This window comes from Epinephelus fuscoguttatus, linkage group LG17 (assembly GCF_011397635.1).
Source record: "Epinephelus fuscoguttatus linkage group LG17, E.fuscoguttatus.final_Chr_v1".
In the NCBI taxonomy this organism is placed as follows: domain Eukaryota; kingdom Metazoa; phylum Chordata; class Actinopteri; order Perciformes; family Serranidae; genus Epinephelus; species Epinephelus fuscoguttatus.
Window position 1 is genome coordinate 3,108,400 of NC_064768.1, and position 18,492 is coordinate 3,126,891.

At 43.7% G+C, this 18,492-nt stretch overlaps 1 protein-coding gene across 2 annotated transcripts in view; it reads right to left on the minus strand.

The window, feature by feature from the left end:
* The window catches only part of LOC125904249 (semaphorin-6D-like), a 514,236-nt gene that overhangs the window by 171,703 nt on the left and 324,041 nt on the right, over positions 1 to 18,492 (minus strand). For both annotated transcript variants that reach the window (XM_049601535.1, XM_049601534.1), the window contains exon 11: positions 1,730 to 1,818. In XM_049601535.1, coding sequence (XP_049457492.1) covers positions 1,730 to 1,818 — 89 coding nt within the window. The remainder of the gene's footprint in view (positions 1 to 1,729; positions 1,819 to 18,492) is intronic.

The following is an 18,492-nucleotide window of genomic DNA, read 5'->3' on the forward strand; positions in this document are numbered from 1 at the left end:
AGAGTCACCTCTGCTTCTGAGGATAAGTTCATCCGAGTCACCAGCCTCAGAAATCGCAAGTTAACAGCAGCTCAGATCAGAGACCAGATGAATGCCACACAGAGTTCTAGCAGCAGACCCATCTCTAGAACAACTGTTAAGAGGAGACTGCGCGAATCAGGCCTTCATGGTCAAATAGCTGCTAGGAAACCACTGCTAAGGAGAGGCAACAAGCAGAAGAGATTTGTTTGGGCCAAGAAACACAAGGAATGGACATTAGACCAGTGGAAATCTGTGCTTTGGTCTGATGAGTCCAAATTTGAGATCTTTGGTTCCAACCTCCGTGTCTTTGTGAGACGCAGAAAAGGTGAACGGATGGATTCCACATGCCTGGTTCCCACTGTGAAGCATGGAGGAGGAGGTGTGATGGTGTGGGGGTGTTTTGCTGGTGACACTGTTGGGGATTTATTCAAAATTGAAGGCACACTGAACCAGCATGGCTACCACAGCATCCTGCAGCGACATGCCATCCCATCCGGTTTGCGTTTATTTGGACGATCATTTATTTTTCAACAGGACAATGACCCCAAACACACCTCCAGGCTGTGTAAGGGCTATTTGACCAAGAAGGAGAGTGATGGAGTGCTGCTGCAGATGACCTGGCCTCCACAGTCACCGGACCTGAACCCAATCGAGATGCTTTGGGGTGAGCTGGACCGCAGAGTGAAGGCAAAGGGGCCAACAAGTGCTAAACGCCTCTGGGAACTCCTTCAAGACTGTTGGAAAACCATTTCAGGTGACTACCTCTTGAAGCTCATGGAGAGAATGCCGAGAGTGTGCAAAGCAGTAATCAGAGCAAAGGGTGGCTATTTTGAAGAAACTAGAATATAAAACATGTTTTCAGTTCTTTCACCTTTTTTTGTTAAGTACATAACTCCACATGTGTTCATTCATAGTTTTGATGCCTTCAGTGAGAATCTACAATGTAAATAGTCATGAAAATAAAGAAAACGCATTGAATGAGAAGGTGTGTCCAAACTTTTGGCCTGTACTGTATCTTAAAGGAAAATTAAAATGACCGGTAAAAATAGATTATGACCGGATTTTTATGACCCTGTTGGTCAAAATGACCGGCGACGAAAAAGTCTAGTGCAACGTCTGGCCAGGACCCAAACGTTTCCCATTAGAACACTGTATTATAACCAGATTATCAATGTTATTCACTTCAGCTGTCAATGGTTTGAATGTTTTGGCTGATCAGTGTATACTATCCTTCCGAGTGAAACGTTGCCAATGTACAACAAAGCCAAAATAATATCTGGAGAGTGTTTTACAGGCAGGATCTTCATTCAGCTGCAGAGATGAGGGTTGTTAATGCAGTGTGCTGCTTTACTGAACTGTGACAAGGTATCCTCAAAGCAGAGGTTGGCATGTAAATGCAGACACTTAAAATGAGTTTAAAAATACAATTATACACAAGGATCATGATTAACAGGTGAAGCAGCCCCTCACAGGATTTCAGTCAGACAGAAGTCATTCGCTTTTGCCTGAATTTAGTTTTTAGGCTTTCGATAAAGAGGTTACCTTCAGAGACAGCTCTGCAGACTGAGACCTGACCTGAAGAAAACACCTGTATTCATCATGCACAGCCAATCAGAGCTGAGTTTACTGCCTTAATACACATTTACGGATACTGTATAATATTGTTCTACATACACACACACACACACACACACACACACAGGTGCACCTTGCCGAGGGTAGTGTACTCCACTGCAATCTCACTGAGGAAGAAGTAGACGTAGTTCCCATAGTCGATGGCGTGCAGGAAGTGAGGCTCTGCAGTGAGAATTAGAAGAAGAAAAAGAAGAATGTATGTTATCGACTTGTTCTATTTTCAAGGTAGAACTCTTCTCATACATTCTCTCACTGTAGCACATCACATCATATTCAACATGTCCTGACTAATAAAATGCAGTTTAATTCATCGCCAACTTTACTTCACACTTACTGACTCTTTACTTCTCCTAGAATCCAGTTCAAAATCCCCCAGATATAAAGCAAGGATTTGGGTGACAATGTTTTCAGAAAAAAAACAAAAAACGTTTCAGTCTACTGTTGAGGTGTAAAATGAAAAAGTTTGTGACTCGGCCGTCATGTTGGAAACAGTTGAGCTATAACGAAGCAGTGGCCAGAGTAAACCTTCTCATGTTACAGCTACACAGGGCACTAAAATATGTTCCTGTGAACATCTGAGGTGAGAAATAGGCAATTGAGTAACACAATCTTGATTCATGTTTGCTAGTACCAGGTTGGACCCCCTTTTTAATTCTTGGTGTTATAGATTTAACATTGTGTGATAGCATTACACAGTCACTGCAGATTTGTTGGCTGCACATCCATGATGAGAATCTCCCATTCCACCACATCCCAAAGGTGCTCTATTGAATTGAGATCTGGTGATTGTGGAGGCAACTGGAGTACAATGAACTCAACGTCATGTTCAAGAAGCCAGTTTGAGATTATTTGAGTTTTGTGACATGGCATGTTATCCTGCTGGAAGTAGCCATCAGAAGATGGGCACACTGTAGTCATAAGGGGATGGACACGGTCAGCAACAATACTCAGGTAGGCTTTAAACGATGTTGGTACTAAGGAGCCCAAATTGCGCAAAGAAAATATCCCCCACACCATACAAGGCAGGATGGATCCATGGTTTCATGTTGTTTACCCCAAATTCTTACCCAGGGGTGGGCTGGGGTTGAAATTCAGCCCGGGAGCTTGATTTGGAGAGGTCTTTTTTCTGATTGCACGACGGACGCAAGTGGAACCGTAATTTTAACACGAATACTTTATTTGCAGTATAAAAACAATCTAATGATATTAAACACAACACACACAGACTAGTCAGTCAGTAGAGTGTATTGAATATAATATAATTCTATGCAAAGACCTATTGCCGACCCAGTCCTGCACACTGCACCTGTACCTGGCACTGTTTTCCCGCTCCACTTTCCTCCTTCTCCTCCTCTTCCTCCTCCTCTTCCTCCTTCTTCTCCTCCACCTCCTCTTCCATCTCCATCTCCTCCTCCTTCTCCTGTCCACCCTCATCTGTCTCTTCCTCCTCCTCACTCCTATGACTGGCATTATCCTGTCCCTCTGCATCAACTCAAAGACTGACACTGGCCTTGTCAGCTAATAATAACAATAACAGCAACAATGATAAACGTTATAGCAAAGAATTCACAGTGTTAGAACACTAATAGAACATAAAAATCAACATAACAAAAGCGCCACACACACACACACACACACACACACACACACACACACACACACACACATACACACTGTAAATGAATTACTCACTTTAATGTATTTTTCTTGAGCTGGTAAAAATGGCTATATATTAATGTAGAAACAGAACAGGAAAACAGGATGTATAGCCTATATATTCAAATATTATCTTTTTAACATTGAACACAGACTCTCTTCTGAAATAGGCTATGTTTTCTGTTGCAATAAAGAAATTTGTGCATTTTTCTGGTCAGCCAGTATGGATTTTATTTTTAATTGATAAAGCAGATTAATGATTTATGCACGTATGGTGTAACATTGCTGATAGGCTACCTTTAATGTTCTGTGCGCCCTTGACCCGGCCTGCGGTTTTTAAGCCCAGACCCGACACAGCCGACACACCAGCATTAGCCTAATTGTCTGCCCGAAAAAAAGGAAGCCCGAGGCCCGACCGGCCCGAGTCATTTGCATATTTTTTCGGCCCGAACCTGCGGGTCCGGTCGGGTTTGTCGGGCTGGCCCGACCCATCTGGGATGATAGGGCCATGTAGGCAGTGCTTGCTAACAGCTCATATTCCCCCTTAATATGCATAATTGACCCAGTCTGACGTTCCACTCTGTGCCACTGCCACCTGTGGCTGCGAGGGCAGGCTGCTGTGCTCAACTGCGGCTGCATATTATGGGGTAAAAAAAACATTCCGACCACCGGCCAGTTCGGCCTGGAACAGAAATCCAGACTCATCAGACCAGGCAACGTTTTTCTGTGTGAATCGTAGCCTCAGTTTTACGTTTGTAGCTGACAGGAGTGGCACCCAGTGTGGTCTTCTGCTGCTCTTGCCTGTCTACTTAAAGGTTCGACGTGTTGTTTGTTCAGAGATGGTCTTCTGCATGGTTGACGATCATGGCGGACGCCGAGCAGACATGCAGGCAGGCAGGCACTGCATCAATGATCCAAATGCCTCTATACGCCTCCGAAAAGCATCAATCCTCACCAGCAGCTAGCCTGTCCTGCTTGGCAGCCAGTCTGGCCCGCGCAATAGCTAGCCTGGCCCCATTGCACTAGCCTGTGGGTCCCTGGCAGAGGCTTGGCAGCGGCGGTGGCTGCGGTGGCCTCTCCAGTGGAGTCCGTCCTCTGGCCGAGGACCTGGCGGCTGCTCGCCTTCCCCGTTGGGTCGTTCCAGGGTGTTAGCTTGACACGGCAGTGGCAGTGGCCTTTCAAGCGGAGCTACACCTGCACCAACTACCCTCAGCTTGAAGCGACAGTTCACCAACAACAGCGACGGCTCTTCCAGTAAACTCACAATCGCTGGCCCAGCAGCTGAATGCCTCAACCAATGTGCTGCATATGGACAACACAACGACAGCGGTGGCACTCCCAGCGGTGTGGAGCGGTCTGAGTAACATCCATCCCACACTCCCGGCGGTGTGGAGCGCACCGAGTAACATCAACCTGTCCCCGGATAGCAACTCTGCTACAGCGGCAGCCCCAGCGGGACTATGCCCTCAGCCACCAGCCCAACAGTGGGGCAACGCTAACAATACACAGCGGACTTGCAAGTCTTCACGGAAAAACCCAAGTAATGTTATAACTAAACTTAGAAATCGTGCTACCAAAAAATATAGGTTCATGAAACTTTTCCATACTCTAAACTCAAGCTAAAATAATGTGGGACCCACAATACAGAAATAAAGGACTTTTAGGAGGGCATCTGAATGTACGTAGTATGGTCCCAAAAAGGGAACAGCTGGAACATCTTCTTGTCAATTCTAATATTGATTTTTTGGGACTATCTGAAACATGGCTCAATTCCTCATCTCCAGAGGCTGCAATATCGTTACCTGGCTATACACAAGATGAACTCTGTTCTGTCACACCATACAGAAGAAATAAAAATAATCTGCTCGGATGCGGCCAAACTGCAACAGTGCGTCTCCAACAATGAAAAGACAACAGCTGCCAGTCAGAAGGACTTGCAAACTCTCAATAAAAAAACTGGTGGAACTAGAAGACAGATCATGTAGAGACAACTTGCTAATATTCAACCTTAAAGAGGGTCTGGAGAAGCACAACGCCCTCGCCTACCTGACAGAGAAGATCCTGATATGGTCCACTAATCTGGCAGCTCCCCCCCCAGTGCTGATGAGATGTCACCGCCTCAGGCGGCCGGTACACCGGTCTGACGGGAGACATCTTGGTCCCCAGCCGATGATAATGAAGTTCCTTCGCTATATGAATAAGGCACGGGAAAGTCCTCCTACAGTGGGTGGCCTCCAGCTGAAGCGACTGCAGCACGCCGTAAACCTTGCTATAAGCTGATGCATAAGGCCCGAGCCTTGGGCTACAAGGTGTTTCTGCTATACCCTGCCAACATAAAGCTCACCAAGGGAAATGAAATCCACACCTTTACGAACTTAAAAGAAGTCACGGATTTCATCTCCCCCTCCTCACCACCAGCGGGGGACTGAGTGCTGGTGGTAACGCTATAGACCGTCTCAAACTGGTGAAACATAAACATTCTAAATGGGTCTCTTTATATTTCCTCTTTGAATGTATGTTAATGCAGAAGCTGACAGGAAGTAAACAGGGACCAAAGTTGTTGCCCTAGCAACAGAATAGCAATGAAACAGTCCATAGGTACGCTGAGGCTGTTCTCAACTGCTGGGAGTGTCTCGAGTGTCTCAGGCTGTGCAGCTGCAAATCTTGGTTGAACTTTGTATACTGAACTGGAAAACAAACTAAAAACTGAGCCATATTTTTTTATTTTATTTTATTTATTTTTTTGACCAATAGGGATTATTATGATGTCATCATATTCATAAGATCACTTGGGGATCTGTCTTGTTTTCTAGTCTAGTTTCTGTGTTATTTTTTATTTTCTATAGCCCATTTTCTTCTTGTATCGAGGGGGTTGGAGGAGACATGACTGTCGCTCTTTTTTGTTATGTCTCACTCCTGCTGTGCACAGAGTATCATGGTGTTTGTTAGTTTGTTCGTCTGTTGTCTTTGTTTGTCCTGTTGCTTGCTCCCAGAAATCATCCTCAACAGCCATCTCATTTATAAATGTCAGGTTTTATATGGGTTTTGATGATTTAAGTCGTGATGGAGAATATGTACAGCAGTGCATTAACAATGATGGGAATTTAAGTTGTATGTATAATGTATAAATATTAAATAATGTATAAATAATTATAAAAAAAATACTCATTTCTGCACCTAAAAATTAGAAGTCTAAATAAACACCACAATGACCTAGTTTCTTTTCCCTCTAACTCAGGCTGTAGTTTTGATGTGATAGGATGCAGTGAAACATGGCTAAATGACAGCTCTTATATTGACATCCTGAATTTAGATGGCTACAATTTATATTATAAAAACAGACTTGGTAGAACTGCTGGGGGTACATGTCTTTATGTAAAGTCAAAGTACCAGGTAAATATTTGTGATGACCTTGGTATTGATAATGACTACTCTCTCTTTATTGAGACAAATTTAAATAATGGTAAAAAAAAAACCAAAAACTTATTGTTGACTGACTCTAACTTAAGTATATTCAGGGTCAAGCTGGATGAGCTTTTGTTCTCCATAAATAGAAAAAAAATTAAGCCTGTGTCATCCTTGGGATTACAATATAGATATCTCCAAGGAAGATGCTGCTAAAAATGATTTCATCAATATTTTACACTCTTGCTCATTTTTTCCCACCATTAATTCATTTACTAGAGTAACACATCATAGCCAGTCAAATATCGACAACTTCATCACAAACATTCAAAATACTAGTTTGGTTTCTGGTGTAGTGCTTTGTGACATTTCTGATCATTTTCCCATTGTGTTATTTTCTTGATTATGTTTGCATGATGATGAACACACGTAATACAACAAAAACCAAAGTCTTACATGAGAGAACCTTGCAGAAATTATGTGAAAGCCTGCAAGCCAAAACTTTTGACTCAGTTTATTGTTGCAGTGATCCTGAAACTACATATGACCCTCTGATAAATGACATTAATCATTCCATTTGGAGTACAATACCAGAGAAGACTGTAAGATGCAGTATCACAGATTGCAATCCCTGGCTCACAAAGGGCATCTTAAAATCCATCACCCACAAAAACAAACTGTATGCGTTACATCAAGAATCCAAGTAACATTAGTAACGAGAAATACACAAAATACAGGAATGAACTCACACATATTATGAGATTGAGCAAAATAAATCATTACACTGAACTCATAAAAGCATCTCAGGGTGATTCAAAAAAATCTTGGTAAGTGCTAAATAAAATCCTTAACAGGGGCCCAAAAAAACACTGCTTGCTGATATTGATGATCTTGTAAACAACCTAAATAATTACTTTATTTCAGTCAGAGAAAATTTTTCCAATGTTATTAGCCATCCATGTGGTGCTTAAACATTATCTGTCAGGTAATTACACAGATTCATTTTTCATGAAGACAACTTACAAAGATGAAGTCTTAAAAATTATTATGAACATGAAAAGTACTAATACAGCTGGAGTAGATGATATTTGCAACAAAATCTTGAAAGCCATCGTACATGTAATTATTGATCCACTTGTTCATTGTATAAATCTCTCTTTAATATCTGGAGTTGTGCAGAAAATGGCAAAGATTGCAAGAGTTGTACCAGTATTTAAGTCTGGTGCCAAAAATTGCCTGCATAACTACCGACCTTTAGCTGTCCTGCCTACACTCTCAAAGGTCTTTGAGAGAGTAGTATACAATCAACTGAGTAGTTAACTAGACAAATTGAATATTCTTACTCCATCACAGTGTGGCTTTAGGAAAAAGAGTACTACTTGTATGGCAGTTATTGATCTTACTGAAAAGATTAATGACGCCATTGAAAAAGGTGAATGTGGCATTGGTGTGCTTTTAGACCTATTTAAGGTCTTTCACACCGTTGATTTTGAGATTCTTTTAAACAAATTACATCACTATGATGTCAGAGGTGTTGCACTTAGCTGGATCAAAAGTTATATGTATGGTAGACAACAATATCTTTACATTAATGATCAAAAGTCTTTACGTAAATCCATCAAATATAGGGTCCCCCAGGGCTCTATTTTGGGGCTGCTCCTCTTTATCCTATATATTAATGATTTTGTAAATTCTTCATCTGTTTTACATTAAGTATTGTTTGCGGATGATACAAACCTGTTTTCATCACATAAGAGTCTATTTGAATTACAAGATATCCTAAACAGGGAGTTAGTGAAAGTGGACACATGGTTTAAATGCAACAAATTATCCCTAAATATTAAGAAGACAAACTACATTTTCTTTCGTTCTCATAAAAATTACTTGAATGACCTGCCTATTAGTATCAGTATAAATGGGCAGGATATTGAAAGAGTTTACTCCACTAAATTCCTGGGGGTCCATATAGATGAATTTGTATATTTCAAATGTCATATTGATTTTGTAAAGAATGAATTGTCTAAATATGTTGGTCTGTTTTTTAAAACAAGACACTTTCTTCCACTTTCAGCACTTCTCACCTCATATAAAACCTTATTTGAACCCCACATCAATTACTGCAATGTTACTTGGGCTAACACTTTTCCAGTCACCTATAGAAATTACAGATTCTCATGGTCACACTTTAATGCACCCACAACACCACTTTTTTTTGTGCCTATGGTCTACTGAGGCTAACAGAATGTAACTTCTTTCATAATTCAAGTATGATTTATCAAGTAGCATATTGATTAAATAACTGACTATTTGACCTTGTTCCAATCTGCCGTCCACAGCACTCACGTGACACTAGGAAAAAGCATCTTATCTTTGGAAAGAAACAAAAACTAAAGTGCATCAGTCTGAGTGTCGTGTGCAAGGGTCCGCAGATTTGGAATGAGCTTGACGAAAATATCAAAATGTCACATTCAGTCTCCACCTTTAAGAAACATTAAAAAAAACACCTTCTCTCAATGTATAATGATTAATTGATTGCATGAATGCCACTCATTGCACCGTATGTATGTAGCTGTATATCCTTATTTGGGGATTCGATGCGCTCCATCTTTTTGCCTTTTGCCTTGTTCTGAGTTGTTCTTTTCTTTGATCCAGGGTTCCTATTGGGTGCTCAATAACTGTCTTTTCTGCATCTTTTGTTAATTAATATAAAGTTGGGGATAACCTATTTGGTAACACTTTATATTAAGGTACTGTAATAAGCGTTAATTAATGCTTAATAAGCACCAATTAACAGTTAATAAGCTCCTCCGAGAACCGTCACCTTATCGTGGAGGAGTTTGAGTGCCCTAATGACCCTAGGAGGAGCTATGCTGTCGGGGGGCATTTTGCCCCTGGTAGGGTTTCCCATGGCAGATTGGTTCTGGGCGAAGGGTCAGACAAAGAACGGTTCAAAAGACCCTTCATGATGGATACGAACAAGGTCATGTGTACCCGGCCTGGAGGGTTACCGGGGCCCCGCCCCGGAGCCAGGCCTGGGGTTGGGGCCCGTGGGCGAGCGCCTGGTGGTCGGGCCTTCGCCCATGGGGTCCGGTCGGGCCCAGCCCGAACCGGCTACATGGGCTCGTCCCCCTGTAGGCCCACCACCCGCAGAGGGATCCAGAAGGGTTCGGTGCAATGTGGATTGGGCAGCAGACCAAGGTGGGGGCCTTGGCGGTCCGATCCTCGGTTACAGAAGTTGGCTCCTGGGACATGGAATGTCACCTCTCTGGCGGGGAAGGAGCCGGAGCTTGTGGAAGAGGTTGAGCGCTACCGGCTAGATATAGTCGGCCTCACCTTGACACATAGTTACGGGTCTGGAACCCTAGTCCTTGAGAGGGGTTGGACTCTCTCCTTCGCGAGAGTTGCTCCGGGTGAGAGGCGGAGGGCCAGGGTGGGCTTCCTGATAGCCCCCAGACTCTCTGCCTGTACGTTGGGGTTTACCCCGGTAGGCGAAAGGGTTGCTTCCCTGCGCCTTCGGGTCGGGGAATGGGTCCTGACTGTTGTCTGTGCTTATGCACTGAACAAGTCCAAACGAGTCCCTGGGACGGGTGCTGGACAGTGCCCCGACCGGGGACTCCATTGTTCTGCTGGGGGACTTCAACGCTCACGTGGGCAATGACAGCGGGACCTGGAGGGGCGTGATTGGGAGGAACGGCTTGCCCGATCTGAACCCGAGTGGTGTTCAGTTATTGAACTTCTGTGCAGATCGCAGTTTGGCCATAACTAACACCATGTTCAAACATAAGGATGTCCATTGGTGCACGTGGCACCAGAACAGCCTAGGTCGCAGGTCAATGATCGACTTTGTAGTCGTATCATTTGACCTGCGGCCATATGTTCTGGACACTCGGGTGAAGAGAGGAGCAGAGCTGTCAACTGATCACCACCTGGTGGTGAGTTGGATCAGATGGTGGGGGAAGATGCCACGCAGACCTGGCAGGCCCAAACGAACAGTGAGGATCTGCTGGGAACGCCTGGTGGAAGAACCTGTCCAGATGATCTTCAACTCCCTCCTCCGGGAGAGCTTCGACCGCGTCCCAAGGGCAGAGGGGGACATTGAGTCCGAATGGGTCTTGTTCCGCTCTGCCATTGTCGAGGCGGCGGTTGTGAGCTGTGGCCGTAAGGCCGCTGGGGCCAGTCGCGGTGGTAATCCCCGAACCCGCTGGTGGACACCAGAGGTGAGGGGAGCCGTCAGGCTGAAGAAGGAGGCCTACAGGGCATGGTTGGTCTGTGGGTCTCTGGAAGCAGCTGACGGGTACCGGCGGGCCAAGTGGAGCGCAGCGGCGGCAGTCATTGAGGCAAAAACTCGGGCGTGGGAGGAGTTCGGCGAGGCCATGGAGGAAGACTATCGATCGGCTCCAAAGAGGTTCTGGCAAACCGTCCGGCGCCTCAGGAGGGGAAGGCGGCAACTTGCTCACACTGTTTACATTGGGGGCAGGGAGCTGCTGACGTCACCTGGGGACATTGTTGGGCGGTGGAAGGAATACTTTGAGGAGCTCCTCAATCCCACCAACATGTATTCCAGTGAGAACACAGAGACGGGGGTCTCGGGGGCGGGTCGTCCAATTTCTGGGGCAGAAGTTGCTGAGGTAGTGAAACAACTCCGAGACGGCGGAGCCCCGGGGGTGGATGAGATTCGTCCTGGATATCTCAAGGCCCTGGATGTTGTAGGGCTGTCCTGGCTGACACGCCTCTGCAACATTGCGTGGACATTGGGGGCAGTGCCTCTGGAGTGGCAGACCGGGGTGGTGGTCCCCATTTTCAAGAAAGGGGACCAGAGGGTGTGTTCCAACTACAGGGGGATCACACTCCTCAGCCTACCCAGTAAGGTTTACTCCAGGGTGCTGGAGAAGAGGGTCCGGTCGATAGTTGAACCTCAGATTGAGGAGGAGCAATGTGGTTTTCGTTCCGGACACGGAACCGTGGACCAGCTCTTTACCCTCGCCAGGGTGCTGGAGGGGGCATGGGAGTTTGCCTTTGGAGAAGGCTTACGACCGTGTCCCCAGGGGCATCCTGTGGGGGGGTGCTCCGAGAGTATGAGGTTGGTGGCCCCTTGCTAAGGGCCATCCAGTCCCTGTACCAAAGGAGCATGAGTCTGGTTCGTGTGGCCGGCAGTAAGTCGGACCTGTTCCCGGTGAGGGTTGGACTCCGCCAGGGCTGCCCTTTGTCACCGGTTCTGTTCATAACTTTTATGGACAGAATTTCTAGGCGCAGCCGAGTGGTGGAGGGTGTCAGGTTTGGTGACGGGAGGATCTCGTCCCTGCTTTTTGCGGATGACGTGGTCCTCCTAGCTCCATCGAACAGTGACCTCCAGCTCTCGCTGGGGCAGTTCGCAGCTGAGTGTGAAGCGGCTGGGATGAGAATCAGCACCTCCAAGTCTGAGGCCATGGTCCTCAGCCGGAAAAGGGTGGATTGCCCACTCCAGGTCAGGGGGGAGGTTCTTCCTCAGGTGGAGGAGTTTAAGTATCTCGGGATCTTGTTCACGAGTGAGGGTAGGATGGAGCGGGAGATTGACAGGCGGATTGGGGCGGCGTCAGCAGTGATGCAGGCGCTTAACCGGTCCGTTGTGGTGAAGAGGGAGCTTAGCCAGAAAGCGAAGCTCTCGATTTACCGGTCGATCTACGTTCCAACCCTCACCTATGGTCATGAGCTCTGGGTAGTGACCGAAAGAATGAGATCGCGAGTGCAAGCGGACGAAATGAGTTTCCTCCGCAGGGTGGCTGGGCTCAGCCTTAGGGATAGGGTGAGGAGCTCAGACATCCGGGAGGGACTTGGAGTAGAGCCGCTGCTCCTCCACATCGAGAGGAGCCAGTTGAGGTGGTTCGGGCATCTGGTAAGGATGTCTTCCGGACGCCTCCCTTGGGAGGTGTTTTGGGTGTGTCCAACCGGGAGGAGACCTCGGGGCCGCCCCAGAACACGCTGGAGGGATTACATCACCCGGCTGGCCTGGGAACGCCTCGGGGTTCCCGTGGAAGAGCTGATGGAACTGGCTGGGGAGAGGACTGTCTGGGCTTCTTTGCTGAGGCTGCTGCCCCCCGCGACCCGGACCCGGATAAGCGGAGGACGACGAGTACGAGACGAGTACGACGAGCACTTATAAGACAGCGTAAGATGTTTATTACCATTAATAAGACTATATATGTGTGTTAATTATAGCATAATTAACACAGTTATTATTGCATATCGGAGCATTATAAGCACTTAATAGAAACTTACAGTTTATAAAGCTATCCTAAATATTAATAAGATGTCTATTTACATTAATTATGATTTATAAGGGTTAATTATAGAATAATAACCATATTTAATACGGGTTTATAAGACACTATAAGACCCTATCAGATTAAATGAATAAGGTGTTATTAATAGTTAATAATGACCCTTTGCAGCTACTGGATCTAAAGTGGGAACAGTGTCATATAAAAGTTAATAAATTATTAATATGCTCTCAGGGCTTGAAACTAACGGTGTCCTGACGTCCCGACGACTATAAAAATTGCTACTGGGACACAAAGATGATTTGTCTGGGACAAAACCGGGACAGCAAAAAAAGAAAGTCAAAGCAATATCGAAATGGGTGTTATTTACAGCGTCATTACGTATGGGCATCTGAACGTTGCTTTTGTCGCTTGAATAATTTCAATAAAAACTTATGAACAGCAAAAATACAGTGGCTTTTGCTACACCTGATCTGGCTCCACAGGCGCGCGCATGCACGCACACACACACACACACACACACACACACACACACACACACACACACACATGGAACCCCTTCTTTCTCTATCGATACAGCCCATAACGCATCTAATCGGCTATTTGAAGTGTCACCTCTTCAGAGCGAAGCATGTCAATTCTGTTTTGAAATTCGTGTTATTTGCAAAGTCATCACATCTAAACATAATTTTGATGTTACTTTTAATCGTTTAAACAGAAAGTTAAGCACTAGTAAAGGCTATAGCCAAACTGTGCAAAATGCATCCTGGGATATTCACTCAACTCACTGCATGACGGTCACACTGGGTGCCACTTGCCACCTATGATCACCACTCCTCATGAGAGCACAGAACCTAGCAATGCTGAGATGGTTGAAAAAACTGATGCAAGCTCCTCCAGTGCCGCTCCAGTTGGAGTAGGATGCGGCACTTGGCTTTGGGACTCTGAAGACAATATTTCATCTGTTTCTGCCCCTGTGGTAAGTTAGTTTGTTAAAGTAGGCTATAGGCTAGCTTGTTGATTTTTAGCTAGTTCTAGTTCTAGATAGCTAACACTAGCAACTCAGCTAATCATGTACATGATGGCCTTACAAAGTTATAAACTGTGACTGTGTGTTCTAAATTTTGATGTTTATGATAATGATGGAACAGTTAATCAGAAGAGGTGTTCTCGGTTCATTCAGTCAGTAATAATTAGGCTAGCAACTTTAGCTACAGAGATGAAGGTCATGCTTGAACAAGCAGCCAGCCATGTTTCTAAATTTCCTACAGGTAAGCTGAGTATAATGAACACCCAGATAACAGTAGTATGTTTTAGCAGAATCTTAGTGTGTAACTGTGACACTCACAGACACTGACTTTGATCGTGATTAAGAGAGAGAGAGAGTGTGTGTGTGTGTGTATGTGTGTGTCGCGGCTTGTGGAGGGTGCCACTAGAAATAGCTTCGGTACCTAAGTGCATCGCTAATAACGTTCTGTGTGAGTTAAAGTGAGTGAAATGAGTGTGAAGATGCATATGGTTGAGAATGAGATACAAGACTGACAATAAATGTGTGAAGCAGGTCAAGCAGAGTGAATGTCGATGAGCTGTGTGTTATGTTGAGCAGGTTAATGGATAAAGGCTGCATCATGTTCATGTTAACTCCTGCTGATTTGCTAACGCCATAGCCTGACTTCATTCCTCTCCGTCAGTAAGGTTAAAGGAGCATTTCATACATTTTGGTAACTGAAGTTTGTATCAGGCCCAGTGTGTAAGTGTTTTATTATCACTCTTGTGAAACCGTTGTGAGAGTAATTCAGTACTAGGCTGTGGATTAAAAACAAGGGAAGTTAGATTAAATTACGGTGACCTGGGACGTTGGTGGCTTAGTGGTAGAGCAGGCGCCTCATGTACAGGGCTGTTGCCGCAGCGGCCCGGGTTCAACTCCAGCCTGTGGCCCTTTGCTGCATGTCAGTCCCTCTCTCTCTCCCCCTTTCACACTTGTCTGTCCTATCAAATAAAGGCTAAAAAATGCCCCCAAAAATATCTTAAAAATAAATAAATAAATAAATAAATTATGGTGACCAGACATCCCCGATTTCCGGGGACAGCCCCCGATTTGGGCGACCTGTCCCTGGTAAAAGCTGTCCCCGATTTTGACACTGAATGAGGGAAAATGCACGCAGACTCAAACATCAGTTATTACGGTAGTCAGTAAACGCGTCACCACAGAAGACGTCATAAGACGTACAGACGTTATCAGGAAGCACAACCAGACACAGCAGCATCAACAACAATCTAGAAGTGGCAAAAAGGACAGAAAAGGAGAAAAGGAGACCAGCTGCCGCGTTAAATGGTATGTTGTGTATGAATTTATTTATTTTGTGTGAGTTGGCAGTAGACTTGACTGTTTGTGTGTGTGAAATCAGGTAACATTCAGTGCGTCTGTTTAATCTGAACTGAAGACCTAACGTAAGGTTACAAAAGTCAGTGAACGTTAACATTATGTCACTGTTTTTATATCTGTCATTGGTGAAGCTGCAACGTTAGCGTGAGATTACCAGGTGATGACATTGTTGTGGCTCTGTTTTAGAAAAGGAGGAGGTGGAAGACTGCTTTGGTAGCATAGGATTTTCCTGGAGGCATAGGGACCTGAGTCTGTGTTAAAATAATAAATAAATAATAAGTAAATGGTTAATAGTTGTGTGTGTTAACTGCTGTATTTTGTGTCGGGCTGGCACCAGACAGTGCTGCATGGGCAACCGATGACTGTAGTAATCTGTAATGACTAAATTATATAAGTATTATATTACCAAAACTGCTATTTCTTTAAGAAACTATTCACTTACTATTGGCTCTGTTTTTGCAGTTTTTCTCATGTTCTCCTCTGCTCTTATTCTATCCAGGCTACGGAGGTGGATGAATGAGGAGATCACGGTGATGTCACCCATTTTTTGATTGCCACCTTTTGTGTCATAAATATCAGTTCAGTATTGAGTTCTGAGTTGAAACCTTTGACCAAAAATATCCATCCTAACTCAAGCTAATAAGATTAAGATATTTTTGTCTTCCTCAGTGGATGGATGGTTGGTGATGACACTCATTTGTTTGATTGCAACCTTTTTTGTAATAAAAGCTGGTCAAAATACATGAAAAAGTACTTGTCCTCGTTTTTTATTTCATAATGATAATATTTAATGATTTTTCACCGCCGCACTGAAAATGTCCCCGATTTTCATCTCACAAATCTGGTCACCTTAGATTAAATATGTTTATGGGTTTAATTCTGAGCCTTCTCTTTCAGAGGGATGGGCTGACATTGCAGATGGTGTCTTGTAGCCATGCAGGTAAACAAAATAAACTCCCTAGAGAGGAATTAATATGCTACGGTGTATGTTTAGCAATCGTGACAGTGAAGGTTTTTTTCTTCTGTATTTCAGACAGTCCCAGGTCAGCATCTGAAGCAGTTCCTGGATGAAGTGGGACCTTTTCCCAGAAACACCTTCTCTGGTGTAAAACTCAACAGGAAACAAGTGGATGATGATGACTTCCACAAAGTGAAAGATAAACTAATCAATGGCTTCTGTGACAACCTCACTACGCGGTTTGGCAACCTTGATGAGGGTGTCTTGAAGGCTGCTGCCACCATGTTTGACCTAAGCAGCTGGCCTGAAGACATCACTGACCTGGTCACCTTTGACCTGGCTGATGTTGAGACTTTTGTCACTCACTTTCAGAAAACTGATGGGTTACAGTGAGCTTTGTGGAACACTGTGTTCCCAAACAGTGAATCTAAGTAACAAAACTTCTGAAAAAGCCAAATGACCTCAGATCTGTCATTTTTTTAGAACTCAACTATTAGGGTTTCCAATCCTTTTTTCCTGTTTTTGACAATAGTGGTTGCATTAAAAATCAATATGAAAAGGATATATGTCCTTATGTTGTGTTTTCACCACCATTGGTAGGTTGAATTCTCATCACAATTGAATATAGCAGCTAACTCTGAATCAATCTACTCAATTTTTTTAAGTTCAAATAACTCATGTCTGTCGTAGTATGCCATTTTGAGGAAATGAGATCCCCATGATCCTTTGCCAAAGAAAATAATAACATACTAGAATGAAAAGAACGCATCAGAATTCTTTAATGTTGAAATAATGATTGATATCTGGATGTTGCAATAGGTGCATAATTGATAGACTCAACTTCAGTGAGTGCATAATGAAGGGTTTATGAATGTCAACAAGACACTGTTCCCACTTTAGATCCAGTAGCTGCAAAGATGCATTATGAGCTGTTAATAAGTGCATGTTTATTTATTAACCTTTATACACCACTGTTCCCACTTTAGATCTGGTAGCTGCAAAGATGCATTATGAGCTGTTAATAAGTGCATAATTAAGCATTTATTAACCGTAATATGGCATTTATATTAACTTCTTATAGTCTCATTAATGTTAAGAAACATCTTGTTAATACTGATAAATTGTCTATAAGCTCTTAAGGATGTTCTCGTACCCAATAATATCTTATAAGCCAATAATAAATGTGTTGTATACTATTATTAACACTCATTAGGTCTTATTAATGTTAATAAACACCTTATTAATTTAAGGTATTAATAACATCTTATGGGGGCTTATAGTGTCTTATAAACCAGTAATAAATGTGGTTATTATTCTATAATTAACCCTTATAAATCATAATTAATGTAAATAGACATCTTATTAATATTTAGTATAAGTTTATAATATAAAATGTTAATAAGCATCTTATACCGTCTTATAAGTGCTCATTAAGCATTAATTAACACTACATTAACTACCTTAATATAAAGTGTTACCACCTATTTTATTCTTTTAAGCTGTCATAGCATGATTTCTGCTATACTTCTGTTTTCAGACTCTGATAATGTACATTGCCATATGAAATTGAAATTTGATTTCTGTTTGTCTCGAGCTGACCCGAAAAGATGCAGAAAAATTGGTCCACACTTTTGTTACCTCAAGGCTGGATTACTGTAACTCTCTATTATCAGGTAGCTCTAGTAAGTCCTTAAAAACTCTCCAGCTAATTCAGAATGCAGCAGCACGTGTACTAACAGGAACTAAGAAACAAGATCATATCTCTCCTGTTTTAGCTTCTCTGCACTGGCTCCCTGTAAAATCCAGTATTGAATTTAAAATCCTACTGTTAACTTATAAAGCTCTAAATGGTCAGGCTCCGTCATATCTTAGAGAGCTCATAGTACCATATTATCCCACCAGAACTCTGCGCTCTGAGAATGTAGGGTTACTCGTGGTCCCTAAAGTCTCCAAAAGTAGATCAGGAGCCAGAGCCTTTAGCTATCAGACTCCTCTCCTGTGGAATCATCTTCCTGTTACGGTCCGGGAGGCAGACACCGTCTCCACATTTAAGACTAGACTTAAGACTTTCCTCTTTGATAAAGCTTATAGTTAGGGCTGGCTCAGGCTTGCCCTGTACCAGCCCCTAGTTAGGCTGACTTAGGCCTAGTCTGCCGGAGGACCCCCCTATGATA